Source organism: Crocodylus porosus, unplaced genomic scaffold (genome assembly GCF_001723895.1).
Source record: "Crocodylus porosus isolate Cpor-Errol unplaced genomic scaffold, CroPor_comp1, whole genome shotgun sequence".
Taxonomy (NCBI): Eukaryota; Metazoa; Chordata; order Crocodylia; family Crocodylidae; genus Crocodylus; species Crocodylus porosus.
This window is the reverse complement of record NW_017728951.1, coordinates 39,425,954-39,441,770: the sequence shown is the minus strand read 5'-3', so window position 1 is coordinate 39,441,770 and position 15,817 is coordinate 39,425,954. Positions and strand designations below refer to the sequence as shown.

General features: G+C 45.8%; 1 protein-coding gene across 30 annotated transcripts in view; it reads left to right on the top strand.

The window, feature by feature from the left end:
- SORBS1 (sorbin and SH3 domain containing 1) overlaps positions 1–15,817 on the top strand; it is a 184,018-nt gene that overhangs the window by 82,330 nt on the left and 85,871 nt on the right. For all 30 annotated transcript variants that reach the window (XM_019555740.1, XM_019555745.1, XM_019555741.1 and 27 more), the window contains exons 2-3: positions 6,177–6,232; positions 13,440–13,511. In XM_019555740.1, the coding sequence (XP_019411285.1) occupies positions 6,223–6,232; positions 13,440–13,511 (82 nt within the window). In that variant the 5' untranslated portion in view covers positions 6,177–6,222. The remainder of the gene's footprint in view (positions 1–6,176; positions 6,233–13,439; positions 13,512–15,817) is intronic.

Sequence of the window (15,817 nt, the reverse complement as noted above, 5' to 3'; positions counted from 1 at the left end):
GCACCCTTCATCAGGCATAGGAGATTGCAAAGATTGTAAAAGTTCTCCTAGGTAGAAATTAAAATTCATATTTCACACGAGAGCTGAAGGTGTGGTGAAGGTTCTTCTGTTTTGAAACAGTTCATTTTGTGCAGGTTAGGCTGAGAGAAAAGTTGGAAAAATCTTTTTACCTCGAAGTGGTCTGGTGGTAAGCAGTATGTAGAATCATATTTCCTTCTGGTTATGATGTTTCATATTTCACAGAAGAGTGGAAAGATGGCCTGCCCAGAGGAGCATTCCACCTTTCCATTCTTCTGGACTTGGGACATTCAGACCTTGCAGGATCAAACTCCAGGTGCAAAATGAAACCTACCACAGGGCATGACAAAATACAGATCACGCCCGAGGTCCTGTAAGGCAGATATGTTCTGAGGGATTGTTTATTGATGAAAGGATCCGCCATATAGCTTAGGCGTATCCCTAGGGAAGACAGGAGATTCCTTCAACTGGAATTCAAAGGCCTCCACATAAGAACCTGTAAGTGAAGCTGATGAGAAACACAAAGTAAGATTGCATTTTGAATCATTTCTTGCATTTTACTTAACTCAGCCTGAGGAAACTAAGTTGGGCAAAGACACTGAGAAGTAAACCTGAAGATCTTTAACAATTCTATTTTTACTGGAGGCATCCACTTTAAAACCCCTGATATGACTTTTAAGCACATTTTGTGATTTGGAGAGGGGGAGGAGGGCCTGAGCCATGCTTTTTGAATGTTCAGGGTTGGCCGTTTCCACCTTAGGAAACCTCATCTGAAATAAACTTGAATAGTCAGTAATGACAAGGGAAAGAAGCAACAAAATTACTTAAAAACTGACACTCTCCATTTAAGGCTGGGATTTGTAAGGCCATCTAAGGGATTTTAATGTCCAGATTAAATTAGCAGGAGTTGAGGGTTTGGATCTCTTGGGTGGTCTTGCAAATCTCAGCCCAGGTTGCCAAACTTGAGAGAACAATCTGAGAGAGACATGAACCAATCAACCACCAAGAATAACTTACACACGAGGAGGATTTTCACAAGTGTGTGTGTGTATGTGTGCATGTGGGGGGTGGAGGGGAGCAGTTAGAAACTTCAGCTGTTAGCAAAGCTCACAACTATATAAGAATGTACATCCTTAAGATGAAGTATTAATGAGCTGTTTGTTACCCGCTGCCATTGTAGGAGGAAGTCCTTGAATATTTGAAACATGAGATAATCCAGAGACATGCTGTACAGAAACAGTCACCACTTATCTGCATTCCTTCTAACTAGGATTCCAAATTCACTGGTCTCTTTTCCACACCAAGTAGGGAAAGTGCTATAGTCTTGGAAGAAGCATGCTGAGAGTGAAAGGGAGGAAAGAGCCATTAAATGTTGGTTTATTAGCACAAGGATTTTGGTAAGGAGTCAGAGAATGCAACAAGGATGTACAGGCACCTTCAGGATGAGAAACTCGTGACTTGTTCTCCTAAGAATTTATTACCTTTCACCAAGATTTAAATGTTTACATCTCTGAAGCTCTTGGTGCTATACTGGTCACATTTCAGCAGAAGCATGGAAACCTGGTGAGAAGACAGTGACCTGCTGGTTAGAGCAGGGCATTAGAAAGAAGGAAACATGGGGCACCTATACACATGTGCTGAAGCTGCTCCGACGCACTGTGATTACAGTGCATTGGAGCAGACTTCATTAATCGAGTCTTCTGGAGTGTGGTAATTACTGTGCTCCAGCAGACTCCAGCATAATGTGTATCAGTGTCCCCACACTGAAAAATGGAGGTGCTTTAAAGTTCATTCAATGAGCTGCTCTAATTAAAGTGCCCTGTGCCTCCTGGAGCACATGTATAAATGCCCTTGGATTCTATTCCTGGCTGTGCAGCATGGCCTTCTCTTATGAACTGGACCTGATGGAGCCTACTGTTTTGTTTGCATTTGAGAACATTGGTTAAAGGTAATGGTTTAAGCATAGCATTATTTCCTCTATATTTTTGAAGGATGTATAACCCTGTACAAGAAAGCAGTCTCTATTCATGAAAACAGTTAAGTGTATGCTTAACTTTAAAATCAGTGGGACTTAAGCACACTTTAAGGTTAGGGACAGACATTCAGAAAGCCTGCACCTGAACTGATTCAATCTTTGCAGGTTAGTCTAACCTGGCTAGGCTGAACCGGTTTGTAACTGGACAGACATTCTCTCTGGACTGAGGAAAATTCAGGCACATGCCTGCAGTGGCTCAGGCTAGAAGCCAGGGGGTGCTAAATCACCCCTCCCTCTCCTGCCATAGCACTGAACTTGGGGGGGGGGGGGCGTGGCCAGGCCCTGTTAGGACCTGTGATTAGGGAGGTCTGCCTGCACCCTTCCAGACTTTTCCCCATTGGATGTTCAAGGGGTGGGAGTGTTGCCAGACCCCAGCCTGTGGCTAGCCCACTGAGGCTGGGGGGGGTTGACGGTGTGCAGTGTATGCATCTGTTGATGATATGGAGCTTTTCAATCTCCTTCCCTGATTCTTTATATTGTCTACTGCAAACTGGCAGGCAAGCAAGCCAACAGGCGACTGATAACAGTGTTTATCATCTCATGAGCAAAACAATAGCTTCTGTCCATCAATTCAAACTCTTCTCAAACAGTTTAACAGCTGACCTGTTAATTAGCTTCAAAAAGCTCTATGCGGTCACTGTTCTATCTGTCTGTCCCAGTGAAACTGGAGATCAGCATACACAGTGGAGGCAGGGACACAGTGCTGCCACCCACCACCCTGTGCTGCTGCCTCCTAGGAGGAGGGCTGGGTTGGGGTGCTGTACCTGCATCTGCTGGAGATCCAGCCATGGAGCAGAGTAGAGGGGCCATCTCTGCTATGGAACAGGGAGCCCTGGCCACCCCAGAGAGCTTTGATGGGGGAGCCTGGTTTATCTTAAACTAGCAATGGGTCTGGGACAGACATTGCATAAACTGGTTGAGCCAAATCAATTAAGTCTGATACTACACTCAACCAGGTTATCTTAAACCGGTTTCAGCCATTTTCAAATTGGTTGATGTGCACTGAACATGTGTCCTGTTACAGGTTTAAACCAGTTCAGGGGCAATGCATAGGGGGTACATGTATGTGCACATGCACCCCCTGCATGTGGTGGTGCACCCCCTACAAAAAGGCACTGCTGCCACTGCCAGCAGCTTGTGCAGGCAGTCCACAATTCCTGCTGGCTGCTGCCACTGCTGCCAGCAGCGGTTGTGGGTGGTCACCGATCCTTGGTTGATGCTTGCCACCCTTCTCCCCCCACCATTGCCGACAGTGCCGGTGGCAGCTGTGGGAGCTCCCCTGCTTACCACCGCTGTGCTTCCACTGCCACCGTACTCCCACAGCTGCTGCGGGCACAAGTCTTTCATGAACCAGTTTCTGATCGCTTAAACTGGTTTATTTGTAATGTCTGTTCCTAGGCTAAAGCTGAGCATAGTAGAGCCACATAGAATAAACTGCAGACCTGGTTCAGGAAATCACTCGAGCACAAGTTTGTCCTTTAGCATAATTTTGAATGCTTCTCTGAATCAAGATGACAGTTGCTTGCACCTTCAGCTGAAATAAATCAGCTTTTAAAGCCAGAGTCTATGAAGCTAGCCAGTCTATACCAGACAGGCCCATCCAGGCTGCTGTGTGGGATCTGGACTATTTGTGAATTCAGCTGAATATTTAGGTAACATCTGATTAGCACTGATTAGCAGCACAGTTATTATACACTAACTTCTCATTTATATTAATTAAATCTTGTAGTTGCTAATTAGCTTGGGAACATGTGACAAAGTCATTTTTCTAAGTCTGTTTCTAATTGACTTGACCTCCTCCATTTCTTTCTTTTTTTTTTTTGGAAATGTATTTCTTTAATTACCATGTTATTTTTATACCCAGAACCTCTTAAAGTGAAAAGTGGTTCATTGTTTTACAGCCTGGTAATTGTGCATTTTTTTGTGTTTTCCTCCTTATTATGGGCTTATATTACCATGTATGCCAAGGCTGGTGATTCTGAAAGGAGGCCATTAAATTCAGAGTGCCTTTGCAGTTTTGGTTCCTGTTTTTCCTGAAAAGAGACCCAAAAATCTTAACAATATAGATACTGTACATGCTGGCTTGTAATTCATAAGAAATCCATACAGTTTTGAAAGCTGTGTCAAAGCCCCTTGAATTCAGTATGAGCATTTTCATTGCTGTCATTTTGAGCAGGCCTTCATGAAATGTGTAGGTGACTCTCACTTTCCTCTCTACAGCATCTCACAAAAGGCACTTACACAGGAAATTAAAACAGAAAAACTGGGTCAGTTATGTGGAATCCTTGACTCCCATTTTGCTGTGTTTCCATCTCAATACAGTTAATTTTCTAGCTCAGCAACATTTGGTGAGGGTGCTCAGGGTTAAGGAGTAGACTGAATTAACACAGAAGAAATGTATAATGTGGAAAGATGCACTTGTTAAGGGGAGGTCTGGCGTGCTCATTTTCCTACCATCCAATGTTTTTCTGCAATGTTGTTTACCTAAAGTTTCTTCAATGTAGGTAACATCTTTACCTCAGAGTGTGGATGCTTTGTGGATGCTTTATGTACAAAGATCAGTAATATAGAAATAGATGCACATCTAGAGTGGAACATCTGTTTCTAGTTTGGGACAGGAAGCAAAGAAGAATCCTGTAGCTGGCTGGAATGATGGGAGGAATTCAGAGGAGTGGGTACAGGCCCTGATCCAGCAAAGCATTTGATCCTGAGTTTCCCTTGGAGTTTGCAGATGATGGTGCCTCCAACTCCTGGTAATTCTTCAGGTTCCTTCTCTTCCCGGATCAGCTTTTTTTATGGGGGCCTTGCACTGAAAGCCAAGCCCCTACAGTGGGATGAACTGAGCTAAAACTCACTGAGTGCCAATCCCTTCTGGGGGCTTCTGACCAAGGAAATAACTTGGTGCCTGATGTATTGACCCTGATGAGATTGCCTCAAAATGGCTTTGTTTGTCTACAAATATTACGTCCTTTTTCAAATGCTTTAGCACAGAGCTTGGCTGGAGGGAGCTGAAGAACTTGTAGTTTAAAGTACTCTTTTCTCTCTGTAAGACAATAGCAAAATAGTTACATTTTCTGCCAAGTGGGAACTTCATAGGTTTCAAAGATGCATTACTGGTGAATCCATTGGGCTACGTTCTTGGTTGGTGGAGCTGTGCCAGTTAACAACAGCTCAGGATTGGGCCCATCAGGTCTGCTGTGCAAAGGTAGGGACAAAAAGATGCATTTTTTCCAACAGATAGGCAGTCTGTTTGCAGTGTGTGGTTGGCAGTGTCAGTTGACTGTCTCAAAGTACATCTCACTTTGCATTGTTTGCTTGGCACAGAAGTCAGCTTGAAGTAGTATTGTCTGGATGCTTTGGATATCAAATAGGCATGGGAAGGATATAAGAGGTGGGACAAAGCTAATAAAAATACTGTGTTGTAACATCTTTAGAACAGGAAAGATGTCCCTAAGGCTGAGCACAGAGGGATCGCAATGGTATTTAGGCACCTCTCTGCAAGGGTCACTAGCTTTCAAAGGTCTTTCTGCTGATACACCTTTTAAAGATGCTTCATGTTTCCTAGGCTGCTGGAAGTCGGACAGGTTTCTAGCTTACTACAGGCAGGCTAATTTGCATTAATCAAAATCCTGTTACCTGGAGTTTAGACCTTGTCTGACGGCTCCTTCAATAGAATCTGAAATGAGTGGAAGCCTTTTTTTTGTTTCTTATTTTCCTCCTGCTAATTAGCAACAAATGCTGTCTCGCTTTGATCTCAGCTCAGTTGGGTTCTGCCTTTTTGCTAATCTGGGATATTTCTGGTTACTTCTCCCAAAGAAAATGGAACTTTGTCTGAATTCAGTGGGAATAGAGATTGTTCATGGGCAATGTAGGTCATGCCTGCTTCTGCGTGGGTAGACAAAGAATAGGTTGCAGGCCAGGGCTGTGGAGAAGACAGTAGTCTTCCTTTTGAAAAGGGTCTGATAAGGTCCTTGAAATCATCTTGGGCACAAAGCAGTGGAGGGATGTACAGAAGAGGTTGGAGAACAGTGGAGCCACCCACAGCAAGGGGTGCAAGCTTCCATTGCTCTGTTTAAGCAGCATGTGAAACATTGTGTAATCCTTCTACCTTTCATTTAAACAGGGAAAACCAGAATCTGGAAGTGGAAAAAGCCAACCCCTCAGCCACAATGAGCTCTGGTAAGTCAAAGCCCCTCTCTTCTTTCCCCCACAAATCTGCCTTTTACCAGATGCTTTTGATTCTTTGCCTGCTTGTTACACTTTGCATGGGATTAGAAGTCCTCTGAATGCTCAGGCAGTGTCTCTGAACCTGCTGTTCCAGTGAGGAAATCAAACTCTTGGGAGAGCCCCAAGGAGTTTTCATGACCTGATTCAAAGTTCTGTCATTTTTCCCTCTCCCCCCTCAGCCTGTCTGCTGGACAAACTCATTAAAAAGGGTCACATCTCTAGGTGGTGTAAATCAGCGTAGATTCTTTGACTTCATGGGAGTCGGGCTGGTTTGCACAAGCCTAGGATCTCAGTAGGTTTGAAACTCTCCACCTCCTGTGGGCTTGGGTCTTTTTGCTCCAGCTGGTGTGAACAAGTAAAATTACTCACAAAACCCTGTGAACCAAAATCATTGAATTTTGTTCAGTTATATTGAACTGTTATATATACTGTTTAGGAGCTATTGGGTTCCCCTACCCTGGAACTGCTTTAGGTGTAGGGGTAATACTTGACACCATTGACTGGCACATCATGGCACTCTGGTGGAGTAGTGAAGGGCACCTGGACACCCCTGTGATCTCTAGAGCAGTGGTTCTCAAACTTTTTTTTTTTCTTTCACAGACCACTTGAAAATTGCCGAGGGTCTTAGAGGACCAAACTTTTTTTTTGTTCTACAAATCAAAGCACACAACTCATATTTTAACATCAGTAGTCTTTCCTTACAAGTACGGATATTCTTGATTTGTTCTGAAACCCTTCTGCGGACCACCTGAATGGAGTTCGTGGACCAGTGGCTGTCTGTGGACCAGTCTGAGAACCTCTGCTCTAGAGGGTTCATTCAAGTGTAACTGTCTGATAGATAGTAATTTAGGGTATGTAAATTTTTATGGAAGAATCCCTAATCAGAGTTGGAATTCTGTCATGGTCGGTGCTCCATAAACAGATGGAGACAGTCCCTGCCTCAAAGGGTGTACAAGGTAAATTGGCAAAGCAAACGAAGATGGAAGGGCATAAGGAACCTAGTGAATTCCTGTTCCCAGATCCAGTGATCAGATCATCTTAGAAATATGGCAAACATAAACCAAATCACTTCCTTTGCTGCATGATAGCAGATACCCGCCCTCTAGCTTGAGAGTCTGGGACTAATTTTGATCCATGCCGTCCTTTTATTATCGAGAATGGCATTATATCTTAGGCAGAGATGTGGGTTTTCCAGAAAATTTTCCAATCCCGTAAATAGAGTGTGATCTGATTTAGCATGTTTACTTGACTTATGTTTAGTAAACAAAACTAAAAAAGTACTCCTGTGTTAATTCAATGTCTCAGTAGCCACAAGTGTTTGAACTGAAATATTTGATTAGGGAAAAAAAAATTAATACTAAGCACTACTTGTTAGTTCCATTTCAGAATCAGGTAGAGGCAAATCTGATTTAGAACTACTTGAACCACATTGTCTTTTGCTAAACAATGGCTTTACCAATGAGTCTCTGTGGGCAAGGTCAGCTTCTCATCATGCTTCATCTTCACTAATTGTGCTTCTGACTGATTTTCCAGAAGCAAGAGATTTTGAGAAATAGAAACAGGCTTAGCGGTGCGTTCATTGTTAGTCTATTCTTTTTTGTCTTGATTGAGCTGAAAGCCTTCCAGTTCTGTCAGCAAGAAGCTGCTCTTGGTGGAATACTTAGGATACATAGTAGGCCTGTGCAAAGCAGCTAGTATTTGCTTCAGATTCGGCTGATTTGGGGGTGAGAGGGGAGGCAAAAGCCACCCCCAACACGTCCCAAGACCCCACCCGACAAGCCGTGGTACTCGCTGCAGGGACTAAGACAAGCGGCAGCTGTGGAGAAATGCGACGCAGGCTCAGCAGTTCTGGAGCTGCCTAAGCCTGCAAATCAGCGAGCCCTGGGGGCAGGGCTTCAGAAAAGTGCGGGCTGCTCAAAGAGCAGTTGGAGAGGTAGTCAGCTGGCCAGGGAGAGAGGAGTGGAATGCCAGCCGGGAGACGCTGGCTGCAGAGCCAGGCAGCATCGGCCCTGAGCACAGGGAGGAAAGCTGAGCGTCTGCCGGGGAATCCCGGCAGAAGGAACAAGGAGCCCAAACCCCACTGTGGAGCCTCAGTGGGGAAAAGCAATTCCCCACCATGCTTGAGCAGAGCCACAGCTGCATCGGAGAGCTCAGGTACCACGGCAACGAGGGATGGCTAACCCCCTCAGGCAGCATGGCGAAGAGGGAGAAGCAGGAGGCGGTTGCATTGGAGCCCCACATGGGAGTGGCAGGTACCACCAGGTGGTGGGACCAGGAGTGATTAACTCTGAATCAGTTGGGCCCCGGGAAAGTCACATGTGGAGGTGGCCTTCCCCCATGCCTACTAGGAGGGAAGAGATGGATGGATTCCCTCCCCCACCCCAGGGGGCCAAGGGGGTCCTGGGAGATGGAATCCCAGGTGCCTGTTGGCAGACGCTGAACACATTTTCAGTTAAAGCTGTCTTAAGTTACAGTCAGCCCAGGCTGGGGCAGGTCTAGTTGCCTGAATTCTGGTCCAAAGACAAGGGATAGACGTGGGAGAGATTGACAGCCAGAAAGCAGGTCGAGGCAGGTAATGTGTCTGAGGTGAGATCATCCTGGGGAAGGCTACAGGGAGCAGTGTTTTCCCAGGCTGTGGATGTGGTAAGGGTGGGGTAAAGGGAAGGTTTGGAGCCCCATGAAGAAAAGACCAGGATCAAGAACCCTTTGGAGCTACTGCCCAGGAACTGCCTCCCCATCAACCAACATCAAAGATGTGGCAGGTGAGTAGGAGAAGTGTCCGAACCATCTAGGAGGCACCAGAGCCTGGTCTCACCCTGACATCACTAGGGAACAAGGGGCAGAAAGGGACCAAAGCCTTATAACACTTACCAGTGACAGGGGGGCAGCGATTCAATTTGGTGATTCGAATCACTGTCCTGAATGGACTGAGCCAAATCTGATTAGGAGATTCAGCTGCTGCCAAATCTCCAAATTGCCCAGGGCCATCCCCTGCCTGCCCCAGCTCCTGGCGCTTTGGGGAAAAAAAAAAAAAAAAAAAAAAAGGCCTGAGTCACTGGGTGCTGCTGGGCGGTGGGAGAGATTTCCGCTGCCTCCTACTGCCCCATGCTGCACGGGGGGCTCTGTACAAGCCCCCCAATGCCCCCCTGTCCCCCCAGTCCCTCCCATGGCTGCCCTGCCCGCCCCAGCCCCAGCCCTTTAAGAACCGCCCCCAAAACCCTGGACTCACTGTTCCTGCCCAGTGGGGGGTGATCCCTGCTGCTCCCCACTGCCTCGTGCCACGTGGGGGGCTCTCCACAAACCTCCAGAAGCCCTAAGGCTGCTGCAGGAGTGGTGAGTCCCAGGGTGGTTGTTTTTTTTTATTTAAAACGTCGGAGCTGGGCTGGGCATGGCAGCCATGGGGGGAGGTGGGGCCAGGGGAGCAAGTGGGGATTGGGGGACCATGCAGTGTGGGACAGTGCAGGACAGTGGGAATCGTCCCCTTGCTGGGCAGCACCTGGCAAGTGGGACTTTTTTTTTTTAAGCATGGGGAGCGGGTGGGGATGGGGCCTGGCAGGGGTCCCCCATGGTTCCCCCTTCCAGCTCCCCCTCTACCCTCTCTTCCAGCCCCCCCACTCCAGCCCCTACTTACCAGCTCTGAATCTGGCTGCAGCTCTGTGCTGCAGCGGGCGAGGACTATCCATATAATAGAAGCTCTTGAAATCTTTTCCGTATCAAATTGAATCAGCAGCTGAAGCTTTGCACACCCTTACGCTTAGGGCAATCCTGGACAACACTCTGATGTTATAATATCCCTTCCACCATGTGAGAGGAGACGTATCCTCTGCTGGCCCTCCAAATGGTATCTTTGCTCCAAAGTTTTTCTTTTGTGCAGCACTCGGCAATGTCTGTCATCACGGCTATTTTGTTGATGTTGGGGACATTCTTGGCTACTTCCATAATTGTATTGCGAGCAGTAGATAATTCATCTTCTGATAAATGTTGTCCTCTGTATTGAGGATCCAGAAGGTTTGCTGCCAGGTGAACTGGGTGAGAGCAAAAAGATCTCTTAGTAAACATTTGTTTTACTATAGATTCATAGTTGTTTGGGTTGGAAGGGACCTCAGTAGATCACTGAGTGCGACCCCTGCCCTGGGCAGGAAAGAGCGCTGAGGTTAGATGACCCCAGCCAGGTGCATGTCTAGCTTCCGCTAGCCTCCTCTTAAAGACCCCCAGGGTAGGGGAGAGCACCACTTCCCTTGGAAGCCCATTCCAGATTCTGGCAACCCTTACCATAAAGTTCTTCCTCATGTCTAACCTAAATGTGCTGTCCATCAGTTTGTTGCCATTGTTCCTAGTTACTCCAGGGAGTGCCCTGGTAAATAGAACATGTCCCCTCCTCCCCGCTGATGAATTTGTAGGTGGCCACAAGACTGCCTCTCAGCCTTTTCTTGCAGAGGCTGAAGGGATCCAGGGCCCTCAATCTCTTCTCTTAGGGCTTTGCCTGCAGGCCCCTAACCATATGAGTGGCCCTCCTCTGAACCTTCTCAAGGTTGTCTACATCCCCCTTGAAGTGCGGCGTCCAAAACAGGATGCAGTGCTCCAGCTGCGGCCTGACCTGTATCACCTCCCTGGGTCTTTGTCATGCACCTGCTAATGCATGATAAAGTGCAGTTAGCTTTACTGATTGCTTCGTCATATTGGCAACTCGTGTTCATCTTGGTGTCAGCAATGACTCCAAGATCACTTTCCACTGCTGTGCTGCTGAGCAGATCCTCCCCCAACCTGTAAGTGTGTTGGTGATTCCTCCTTCCTAGGTGCAGCACCTTGCACTTGTCCTTGTTGAGCTGCTTCCTATTCTGTTCTGCCCACTTTTCCAACCTGTCCAGATTTCCCTAGATTCATTCCCTCCCCTCTGGTATGTTAACTTTACTACTAGATATCATCCAAGAATTTGGACAGAGTGTTCTCCTTGCCCTCATCCAAGTCGCTGATAAAGACATTGAACAGCACAGGTTCACAAGGCTCAGTCTTTGGGACTCCACTGTCCACATTTTTCCAGGTTGATACCGACCCATCCACCACTACTTTCTGAGTGTGACCCCTAAGCCAATTTGCCACCCACCTGACTGTGTAATCATCTACGTCATAGCCACTTAGTTTATCGATGAGATACCGTATTGAAGGCCTTCTTAAAATCCAAGTACATGATATCTATCTCGATTCCTTGACATCCAGCTTGAAACTACTCCTTTTTTTTTTTGGATAGAGGTGAAGAAGGCAAAAACTCAATTAGATTTTCATTTGGTTTTCAGAATATCTCTGGAATATTTGAAAAGCTTGCTGTATCTCCTTCAGGTTTCTTGATAGCCACTGAAACTGGTAGTAGAAAATTGAATGCTCCTTGAACTTGTATCCAGAACACATTGTTGTCAAGAATCTGCTTCTGAATGTTCATGGGAATAATCTGGAATACTGTGTCATCTATTGAAGCACACTGCAAACAGTTCTCTGTGCGCAACAAACTATGTAAACACTTGCAGCTGAGCCCCATCTAGTTTTTCCTGGCAATAAAAGGGCACTTTCCTTCCCCTGCGTCTCTTTCTGTAATTTCTTCAAAGTCTGATTAGCAACATGATGATTGTTCAATTCCTTCACAGTTGATTTGCAGTTTGCCAATATTGTCTTCATTGTATTCACACTTACTGTGTCCTTTGACAGAAGATTCAACCTATGAACAAGACAGCCAAATCCTATTAAATGAGGATAGTTTGTCTTTGATACTTGCCACGTAGCTTTCATGTTACTTGCATTATCAGTTACGAGGGCCTGTACCCTGGAGGGACCTGCACTTTCAATCTCTTCACTCAGTAATTTGGCTATGCATTCACCTGTATGACGAGAAGATTTAGTAGCAATTGCTTTCAACAATATGTTGCTAACATAATGTTCAGTAAAGGATTTCCTTGTGTATCAGTCCATCCAGCTGACATCCGAGGCAGTGATCCTGCTTGACCAGTCCTTTGAATAACCATTGTTTGAACTCTGTCATACTCTCTATCTAAGAGAGAATGTGGTATGTAATTTTTTTTTAAATTATTGTTATGGCTAAAACACTTCAAGTGCTTAGTGCAAGCAGAAAGGCAGGATACAAATATTTTAAATAAATAAGTAAATAATGGTTCAGAGTTCCATTAACAACTTTTAAAATTTATAATATTTTAAAACAATCTAGATGCCAGTCTGTAGTGTGTGTTGTTTAACATATTCATTTGTTTACTTGCATAGGATTCCTGAAATCGACTTTTTTCAGAGGATGTTGTTCCACCACTTGGTTGTATTAGCTTTCTGTATACGGCTTGTACTCTTTCAGGATAGTTTCTACATGTTGTTAAATGTTTCTTCATTCTTGTTCCATTGTTGGCATACTCCTGCCCACAATATTTCCATCTACCAACTTTCTTCCTTCCTTCAGTTGCTTGAACTTCACTATAGTGATGCCACACACTAATTTTTTTTCTGATTGGGCATTATGATGACTAGTTCAAACCAAAAGCACTAAAAAACTAACAGATCTTATGCAAACACTTCCAACTTCCCCACCTCAAGAAAAGAAATGAGACACTGCTCTGTGTGTTTACTGAACTGAAATTAATCACAGTTTTAGTTTCGACTTCACTTTCACTTGCAGTCTGAGATGAAACAAGAATTTTAGCTTTGATTTTGATTTGACCTGCACAGCCAGTTAGGTAAATTCACAACTTGATTTTTGGTTTGGATTATTGTGTGAGTGTATTTATCCTCCTGTTTACAAATCAGTAAAATATATATGCACTCTCACACACTTCCTAGGGATAATCACCTGAAAAACATTAGTTACAACTTTGAAACTGCCAGCCTTGCCTAATATTGTATTGGCATCCATTCATCGTTACTAATGAATTTTATGAAACAATGAATTTTTAGAAATGGAAAATTTCCCACAGAAAATAAAGTACAGGAAAATTTTCCACCCCACATCTTTGATCATAGGTTCCATAGTCCCATTTATTGCAGTTACTGTGTAAGTTTAATAAATTCCTTGTCTGAAATCCCAAACAGCATCAGGTGTTTGGGGCTGTGGGCAGTCAGGCTAATTCCTCTCTCCTCAGGGTGATCTTTCTACCCATTTGCCTTTCAGAACATGAAGAAGTCGGTGTTGTGAAAACAGTCATTAACGGGCTCATCACAAGCAGCAATGGACAAGAGAAAGGTGAGTGAAGGTGGGATTCAAAACCATCTATACAGCACACTGGATTCCCCTTGTCATATCAAGGGCTCAGTAGCTGCTGGCTTGCTGCTATGTGTGTGTGACTTCAGTTGACTTCAGTGGGAGTTGCATGTAGAGGCAGCAACCCAGGGCTTAGTGTTAAAGAGCAGGAAGTAACTTGTACTGTTTTGAGGAAATCTTTCTTTGACAGTGAGATGGGAATCCCAAGCCTTTTGAGGTGAATGAGTTTTTTTCCACTGCTGTTAGTAGGTTTGAGTTGATCTTGCAGCGTTAGCTTTATCCTTTCACAGATATATTTTGGGAAATGATGGGGGAGATTTTGCTTTAAGTTTATGCTTTGTGGTCTTATTCTTCCTTCAGTTCCTTTTCATTGTAGGTAGAATTTTAATTCAGGTGTGAATGAGCTGGTTATAGAGTGAAATGGAATTACAGCTCAGCCATAGGAATCTGTTTTATAAAAAACTTGCTAGCAAAATTGTCACAAATAAAAGATGGCTTAGGTCTGAATTACACTGGATCTAGCCCCACTGCAGTAGCTCAAAGAGGAGGTAATGTTCAGGTCTGGTTTAAGCTCAATTTGGCTCAAAAAGGCTCAATTTGCATAATGTGGTAGAACCATTCAAAAAGCAAATACTTTTAAGAAAATGTTTAGCGCTAGAGGTCCCATGGATACATCAGTCCCATATCAAATTGGCACCAATATGAGGAAGATTGACATTATTGGCTTTTTTTGGCTGATGTCGCCAATAAATGCCACCAATAAATGCCCTGTGCACACGCACAGCCACAGTACAACACGCAGGCGGCCAGGAGTGCAGCCTGGCAGTGTGGAGAGCAGCCAGGTCCACTTGGTAAGTCTTTTGTGAGGTGGGGGCAGATTGAAGCCCCCATAGTGAAGGAAGGAGTGGGGCTGGGGCTGGGGCAGGCACTGCACAGCCGGGGGTGGGGCACAGGATGGAGCAATGAGTTGTTTGTGTGGGGGGTGTAGGGGGAGGCAGCTCCTGTTGCTGCGTGCAACCTGGGAGGTCATGGGGAGTGTGTGCCCCATGTGCTCAGGGTGAGGGTGTGCATAGCCTGGCCTCACCCTGCGCACATGGGGTGAGGCCAGGCTGCAAGTGCGGCCTGGGTCTGGGATGGCACCACCCTTCCTGGCGGGGGGCTGGGCTGCGCTCAAGGCAGGCAGTGGCAGTGCTAGGAGGGGAGTTGGGGGGGGCTATGGAAAATTTTGGGGTGGATGCAGCCCCCCCCATGGCCCTCCTCCCAGCACTGTTGCCCACCTGCACCAAGCGCTGCCCAGCCCAGCCCAGCCCTTGCCAGGAAGAGCTTGGTGCCACCCCAGCCCCAGCACACAGCAGCAGCCCACCCTCACCCTGCGTGCAGATCTGAGGGCACCCCTCCCACCCTCCTGGAGTGCATGCGGCGGTGGGAGCTACAACCTCCTCCCCATGCCCCCCAGACAAGCTGCTTGCAGCTGTTCCCTGCTCTGCCCCTGCTGTGTAGCAGCTGCCCTAGCCCCATTCTCTTCTGCACTGTGGGGACCTCAATCTGCTCCCTCTGCATGCCCCTTCCCTCCCTACTTGCCCCTTCTCCAACAACAGACTTACCAGCCGGATGCCACTCCCCATGCTGCCCAGCTGCACGTCAGAATCAGATCAGTATCAGCCAATCTGGCTGGTTAAAAATTGGCCATTGGTATCAGCCCAAAAATTCTTTATTGGTGCACCCCTATTTAGTGCTTGTTCGTAAAACCCAATGTTTCTAATAAGATTCGTGTATTGGAAAAAAACAGATTCTAAATAGAAATCTCTGATTTCTTGCTAGAATGAATGGGTGTGTCCAGATTGGTTACCTTGCTGCTACCTTATGCTTAGAGATTATTTTCAGGGCTATGGGATCATAGTTGTCTACCCTCTGCTATTGATGTTATAAAAATATGTCATAAAAACAGAATTCATGCAGTGTGGCTGGTTAATATTACAATCCAGCACCATCTTTAATCTTTGTTTTCTTGCTTTGCTTTTTAACTTTTTTTTTGCATGTAATATGTAGCATCTTGGCTAAAGGTTTAAACTAAGCTTTGTCTATGTCAGGGGCAGGCAAAATATGGCTTGCAGGCCACATCTGATCTACCAGGCCATTCTATCTGGTCCACTGGGCCCCTAAAAAAATTTAGAAAGTTAATATTTATCTGCTCCTGGCTTCTTGTCAAAGATGACAGGAGCCAGGGCCCATGGGAAGCTGGCGGCAGGACCCAGCAGTAAGGCCCGCCCAGCCCCACCCCTCCCCTC